This window comes from Agrilus planipennis, unplaced genomic scaffold (assembly GCF_000699045.2).
Source record: "Agrilus planipennis isolate EAB-ADULT unplaced genomic scaffold, Apla_2.0 scaffold522, whole genome shotgun sequence".
Classification (NCBI taxonomy): domain Eukaryota; kingdom Metazoa; phylum Arthropoda; class Insecta; order Coleoptera; family Buprestidae; genus Agrilus; species Agrilus planipennis.
The window spans coordinates 9,975-17,974 of record NW_020439185.1 but is presented as its reverse complement, the minus strand read 5'-3'; the positions used below and the strand labels follow the sequence as shown (position 1 = coordinate 17,974).

The 8,000-nt window shown below is 30.6% G+C and overlaps 1 protein-coding gene across 1 annotated transcript; it reads left to right on the top strand.

Annotated features, from left to right (window-relative positions):
* Window positions 1-252: 252 nt before the first annotated feature.
* On the top strand, window positions 253-6,352 carry LOC108743507 (cationic amino acid transporter 2; the record flags this gene model as incomplete). The annotated part of the gene is given in 14 exon segments (XM_018479080.2): window positions 253-426; window positions 2,632-2,894; window positions 2,992-3,120; window positions 3,172-3,327; window positions 3,567-3,671; window positions 3,729-3,878; window positions 4,175-4,299; window positions 4,431-4,528; window positions 4,596-4,735; window positions 4,790-4,892; window positions 5,588-5,733; window positions 5,795-5,961; window positions 6,070-6,178; window positions 6,254-6,352. Coding segments are annotated over 14 exon segments (1,828 nt in total), but the record flags the coding sequence as incomplete, so codon positions are not given.
* Window positions 6,353-8,000: the final 1,648 nt, after the last annotated feature.

The window sequence follows — 8,000 nt, the reverse complement described above, 5'->3', positions numbered from 1 at the left end:
GCAATTAATAAATAACAGATTTTTGAGATTTGTAGTTTTTAAGAAATTTTAGCATTAACAATAAACTTTTCATACTCCAATCATTACAAAACGGATATTTGGTTTGCGCGGGAGTTATATTCACACTACTAATTTTTTAATTGTTGTGTAAAATAATTTGGGACTGTTTATTTTTAAATGTACCAAATTCTTTCATTAAAGCTTTTTATTGAAAAATAAAATAATTCGAGGCCATTTACGATTCTCACGATATAAACCGTTGACTTCAATCAATCGCGCTCAATTAACTCAATAATTGAGAATTTAGAAGATCCAGACTCAGTATTAGTACAATAGTAGTGTCTGATAAATCTTAGAAGCTGACTCCTTAACTTTTGTTGGATTTGAAATGAGTAACATAAACAGTTTCAGTGTAAATTTACCAAGGTTGGTACGTACATAGAATAAGTTTTCTAAAATTTATATTTATGAAGAAGTTAGTAAGCGTTAGTGGGTACACGATAATAATTTAATAATCCACTTATTGTCGCTATTTTATCTCTACACGAGGATTATAAACTGTAGTATTTAAAAATTTAAGAGATAAAATTTTCTACAGCTTGTTTAACACATTTATTTGTTCGTATTAGCAACTGGAATTTCTTTATTTGTATTACTTATGTACCTAAAATTTGATAAAAGGTAGAATACGTTTTTGATATCGTATTTGAACTCAGCGTTGGTTAAGGTGTGCTAAAAAATCATAAAAATATAATATAAAATCCATAATTTACGACAGTATGTACTAGAAATTTAGAGCAAACATTAGTACAATTAAGAATCGGGTTTTTCAAAATATGTATTTACGATTTATGTACATATTCCCATTTTTTGTAAAAATTTTATCAACCATATGATATAATGCGAACAATTGTTTCTGATTTTTTTTATTATTTGTGTACAGTATACAAAAAATGCATGATAAATGATAAGTGTAAAAATACGATAACGTTTTTAAAACAAATGAAGAGTATTTCACATAATTATTTACTCTGCATTGTTTTATAAACTCATAGATAAAATTTTAAAAAGATATCTTCTATTTTACGTAGAATTATGATTTATTATAAAAAGAAATAAAACTTAATNTGCATTTGAAGAAAATATTAAACAGTGATATTTTGTTATAGCCTTTTGGGAGCGATGTTTCCACTTCCCAGAATAATTTACGCTATGTCTTCTGACGGTCTTCTATTTAAAAAATTGGGAAAAGTGCATCCGAGATTTCAAACACCTTTTCTTGGAACTCTTATTGCTGGAACATTTACAGGTTAGCTTTTTTATCTTGCAATTACGGTTATTTTAAAGAGAATTAACTTTATAGGAATATTGGCTTGTATTTTTGAACTGTCGCAATTGTTTACAATGATGTCCATTGGAACATTATTGGCTTATGGAATGGTGGCCGCTTGTGTGCTAATTTTGAGGTAATGATAGATTAATTTTATCAGTAAGATTAAGAATAAATCGATAAATACCTTTTCGGTATGAAGGTCCTCTTGCATTTACAGTACAGTATAGAATCCATATATATAAAAGTAAAAGTTTAGTATGTATAGCTAAAAAGGAAAAAATCATGGTTCGACAGATACAACGTTTCGCCAGTTTATTATGCCTTCGTCATGCATCAATTTAATACATGAAATGTAGAACATGGTAAAAAATGTGTCTCCAAATACAAACTACAAGGAAAAAATTTCTCAAAAATGTGAGACTTGTGCCAGGAAAGAAAATTTAGGGTAGAAATTTAATTCATCATCATCATCATAAGGTCGTCAGTCCTAAGACTGGTTGGGCACGCACCTCCACTCTCTCATATCATGGGCTAATCTTTGCATTTTTCTAAAACTATAACATCCCACATCCTTAACTGTTTGTGAAGAGCAATCTAATCTAAGTCTACTTCTTCTCCTCTTAACTCCTGTTTTTGCGTTTAATATGTCTTTAACTAGCCCTTCATGCCTGAGAAAGTGTCCTACCAAACTATCTCCCCTATTTCTTGTTGACTTCTATACAGTGATCTCTGTTCTCTTATTCTATCTAATACTTCCTAATTTATAGCATTCTCTATCCACGGTATTCTAATCATATTTCTTCTCCTATCTTTATATTCACTCTTTCCCTACTTTTTCTTCTTTATTTTAGTTTAGTTATTTTCATACCATAATGTTCCCGCTTCCAAATAAACTAAAAAGGAGACTTTCCCTAGTTTATACTAAACCATTTCTTAACTATTTCTCTTGTTAATAATTTTTATTTAATTTTTCGCGGAAGAGGGAAAATCTTCGAAACACCCGGATGTTCATACGACACGTTGGTGGTGGATTCCCTCCGAGCAAACCCTACCAATGGCTTTTCGACCTTTTGGCTAGATCAAAATCTTTTAATCTGTGTATTAATAGTTATTTTACAACCGAATTTTGTATGTGTCTGAAGTTACAGCGTGCCTATTTTTATAAAGCCCATTGGTTCTATTTTTACACTCTCAACTTATGCAATTCGTGCATTCATTAAAACACTTGTATTTGCATTAGTTTTTAGTTCAGTAGAGTAGGTCAAAATGAAATATTCGAAATGTGCCTCCAATTTAAGGTACCTTTTTGGAGAAAATATGTACTTTCACCCCATGAGTTGGAGTCGATTTACCTTCGCCCTTAAAAGGAAGAAAATAAGTTTTGGCACGGAAGATTCAAAATTAGCCCGCGTGCTAACTACGTTCGACTTGACCGCTTTAGGAATTGGAAGTACTTTGGGAGTTGGAGTTTATGTGTTAGCCGGAGAAGTATCTAAAAATTATGCAGGCCCGGCTGTTGTAATTTCGTTTTTAATTGCTGCAATTGCGTCAGTATTTGCTGGTGAGTTTTATTTTTAAAAACTAACAACAATAATTGAGAGAAGTTATTCGGTACCTAATGAGTAAGTAATAAGTGAATATAAAATGATTTGTTTTAGGTTTGTGTTATGCCGAATTTGGTGCTAGGGTTCCAAAGGCAGGTTCGGCTTACGTCTACAGTTATGTATGTATGGGAGAATTCGTAGCTTTTATCATAGGGTGGAATCTTATACTAGAATATGTTATTGGTATAACTATATTATCTGTTTTGAACAGCGTCTCCTAAAATATTCTTTTAGGGTCGGCTAGTGTTGTTAAAGGGCTTTTTACGTACATGGATGCTTTGGTTTCCAATAAAATGTCTGATTTTTTTCACACCGTTATGCCCATAGATGTTCCTAATATTGCTTCTTATCCAGACTTTTTTTCTTTCGGAGTTACGATTGTTTTTTCAAGTATGAGTAAATTTCTTAAAAATATTACTAATTTAAATATTTTTAGATTTCTCGAGTTTGTTGTGTACTTTAAACTAATTATAAGTTTTATTAATATTCTTTACTGCATATTATCCACCTCTTTATCGATTAATTTATCTTTTATTTTATAACATAAAAGTCAATAGTACCTATTACATTTTCTTCTTCAATTCATCTATCAAATGTTTCCTTTTGAAAACATTAGTTTTGTGTTTCAGTTGCATTAGCTCTTGGAGCTAGAGAATCTTCTTTGGTTAACAACATTTTTACTGCAGTTAATTTAGTGGTTGTGGTTTCTGTGATAATAAGTGGGTTATTCAAAGGTACAACACTTTTCTGCTTTTATTTAAAAATGTAAGTTACTTGTAGCCATGTTACAGTTGATGCATCTAACTGGAACATTCCAAAAGAAAGTGTACCAGATGGTTATGGAAATGGAGGTTTCGCTCCATATGGGATAAGTGGTATACTGAAGGGAGCAGCAACTTGTTTTTATGGGTTTATAGGATTTGATTGTATTGCCACAGCAGGTACCACCGAAATTCTTTATTTTTTTTAATTGTACTGCAATTTTTGCATTTTATTTTTCTCCATTGCTTTTTGGAAGAATTGGTTGGTCTTCATTTACTTAGCCACAAAAAAATGTCTCCACCTTTCACCAGGTGGAGGTGTAGACTGAGAATTTTCCTTCATCAACATCAAAATAAAAAGCTATTATTTTAATCTCTTCCGTACTTTGAAAGGCATGACTTTTAATCAATAATAGAAAATGTCATGATAAAGAATTTATAGATGTTGTTCTTACAAAAGAAACTTTCTTTTTCAGGGGAAGAGGCAAAGACGCCCCAAAAGTCGATACCGATTTCTGTTGTAGTTTCCCTATTAATTATATTTGTTGCTTATTTTGGAATGTCTACCGTTATGACAATGATGCTACCCTATTATCTTCAAGTAAGTAAAAAGACCAAAAAAAATTTGGCGAAAATTTCTATTCAAAACTGCTTTGAAATATACGCATAGCAGACAAAGTTGTTATTAAAAATCACAAAATAATTCAACCATAAAGAGACACCTAATTTAAGGACGAAAATGCTCCACTTCCTCACATATACGAAGTCATTGGTTGGGATATTGCTAAATATCTCGTTAGCGTGGGAGCGCTTTGTGGTTTATTTTCCAGGTATTTAAAGAAATGCTTTTTGTAGATGCATTTGAAGAAAATATTAAACAGTGATATTTTGTTATAGCCTTTTGGGAGCGATGTTTCCACTTCCCAGAATAATTTACGCTATGTCTTCTGACGGTCTTCTATTTAAAAAATTGGGAAAAGTGCATCCGAGATTTCAAACACCTTTTCTTGGAACTCTTATTGCTGGAACATTTACAGGTTAGCTTTTTTATCTTGCAATTACGGTTATTTTAAAGAGAATTAACTTTATAGGAATATTGGCTTGTATTTTTGAACTGTCGCAATTGTTTACAATGATGTCCATTGGAACATTATTGGCTTATGGAATGGTGGCCGCTTGTGTGCTAATTTTGAGGTAATGATAGATTAATTTTATCAGTAAGATTAAGAATAAATCGATAAATACCTTTTCGGTATGAAGGTCCTCTTGCATTTACAGTACAGTATAGAATCCTGATTATTCGAACATTAGCCGATTATACGGACTCATTTGTCACTCATTTGCCGAATTAAAAATGTTTTTACTGCACAACGAGACATGTTAAGACGTGTAGAACTCATTATATAATAAAAATTGATTAATTTTGTTTTTGAGTTTTGTTTGGGGTTCCGCTAGAGTCCCGGCGGCGTGTGCTGTGCTCAGCTGTTGTTTTCTTACCTCTGCTCTCCACGTGGCTCGGGCTCGGCATCATTGCCTCTATTTGCGGTCTGTATAAAAACTAAATCATAATTTGTAGTAAATCTGTGAAAACGAAATGTGTGCTGGTACACATAGTAGAAGTGAAACTTCAACGAACAAGAGGAAAAACGAATCGCAACCAAATTTTTACTTCAAATTTTACGGGCAAATTGTTAATGTACTTGTCCAATTTGAAAACCTGCCCGTAAAAATTTTGTTGCGATTCGTTTTTTCACTTGTCTTGAATACCCCTGGTTTTATTCGATCCGAATAATCGCGATTTTACTGTACTTATATTCTACTCATATTATTTTTTGAGTAGGTAGCAAAAATGTTTTTAAAATAAATTAACTATTAAACTACCATTTCAGATATGATAATGGTGTTTCCGAAGAAAAGAAAGACTATGATGGTATATTAACTCCAAAAACTGTTCTTTGTCGTTTGTATAATAGGAAACAAACAATTGCCACATCATTTACATCAAAATTGGTCACCTGGGAGGTTGCTGTTTATTGTGAGAAAAAATAACAATAATCAAGGATAAATGTAACTGTTATTAATTTTTGATTTCGTAGGTATTGTATGTTTTATTCTTTCTGGATTTTTAAGCCAATTCGAAGATGAAATAGCAAAGGGTACACCATGGTTGTTAACTATTTGTGCAATTCTTGTCTGTGTTCTTATTTTGATTTTATATTCTATCTCATGTCAACCAGTATCTACTTCGAAGCTCTATTTTGCAGTAAGTTTAGCAAAGTTGAATATTCAAAATTGAAGTTTTTACGGGTTTATACCGAATTATCCACAATGACTTAGTAGAAATGTAATTAAGTATCTAATTAAATTTTAGGTTCCTTTTGTACCATGGCTTCCAGGTATAAGTGTTTTAATCGATGTTTATCTGATGACTAAGTTGGATTATATGACTTGGATAAGATTTGCAATTTGGATATTGATCGGTATGATTATTTATTTATCACTTTTTAAGTTATTACCTATAAACAAGGAATATATGTAATATCACTTATCATTAGGTCTTTTTATCTACTTCGGATATGGATTATGGAATAGCAGTGAACGATTTCAGAAATCTAAAAGGGAATTAAACTCCAATTCAACGAATAAAACCTACTCTTAAAAATTATTTTTGTATNTTATGTATATATAAAAGTAAAAGTTTAATATGTATAGCTAAAAATGAAAAATCAAGGTTCGATAGATACGTTTCGCCAGTTTATTATGCCTTCGTCAAGTATCAATGCAATACATGAAATGTAGAACGTGGTATAAAATGTGTCTCCAAATACAAACTTCAAGGAATAAATTTTTTTCGAGTCTCCGCGTAGTTCCGGATGTAATCGAGATGTTGTTGATTCATAAATCAAACCCTTTTCATCATAATACAATATGTATTTTCATAAAAGGTTTTGTACTAATTGTTTAAATATGACTAACTTACCAGATAGCTATCCATTTTATTTTATAATTTTTTTTTACTAACAAGATTACAGTATGACACCACTGTTCACACAGCACCGAAATTGAAGATTCGAGAAGAACTGGAGTATCACGTAAATTTAGTAATTCTAATTTATATATTTGTAAACGTTTTTGTCATTGTATTGTAATTATGGTGTTTAAAATTAGTAAAAGTGACTAAAGTTGTATTGTAGGATAAACTACAATTTCTTGTCATGTTTACATATTTTTTGCACATAATTTAACGATTATTATTGTAAATATTATAGGTTGCAAAAACGTCCCGCTTGGTTGTTATTTTACCTTAAAAATAAAGTAAAATCAATAGATATGAGTAATTCTTCTTGTTAATAACAAACTACAATTGTATCTGCGCTTTTGTGTTAACAATGCAAATTATTTTTTTATTGTGTATTTACGTAAAATGTTAGTCTTAACATACTATTAAACGTGCGTATTTAGTTAATATCTGTTTCTTATCAGGTTAATATACTAGTGCAATATTACCTATTTATTATACATAATAAAAGATCAAGATATCAATGTTTGCATTAATGTTGAGTTTAGAAAATGATAACATTTCAATATTGCTGTTTCCGTTAACAGGTGCCTAAATTTTTGGTGCAACTCATTTTCAGGTAAGTTTTATAGTACATAAAATAAACAAACTGAAACTAATTTTTATTTATGCATTGTTAAATACGTAAAAACGGCCTTCAAAAATTAATTTTTAAAAAAATAATACCTTATAAGGAATAAATACGTGACCCTTAAAAGGTCACTTCTTCTGTTGTAGTTAGAAACTGTTTTGAAAACAGTAATGATTTATATTAAAAATTGTGGTAGGGGCAGGTTATGGTCCCCCATTCGTTTTATGTTTCTGAACAACGTGATATATCCTTAAAAAGGACTACCTACTTACTTAATTAAAGGGGGCTCGAAGGTATACTTACCTTCGTAGTTTCCATATTTTACGAAAATGTGGGTATTTATTTTTAAAACTGCTGAGAATGAAACAGGGGCTTGTAGAAATTTACCACAATTTTATATGAAACATAAGTGTAACAAAGATTAAAATAAAAAGCACTAACTCGTTTAAAAAAATTGTATTCCATCATCTAATGAAGTTTCCGTGTTGACGAAACATTTATAGCTATTGTAAATAAATCCTCTTTAAGGATGCTTAGGAGGTATAATATAATATATAATATATAGGAGACAAGAGTATATAAAATTTGAAATTCGTGATTAATTAGGTTTTGCAGCATATCATGAGGTAAATAAATACTATCTATACTAAAA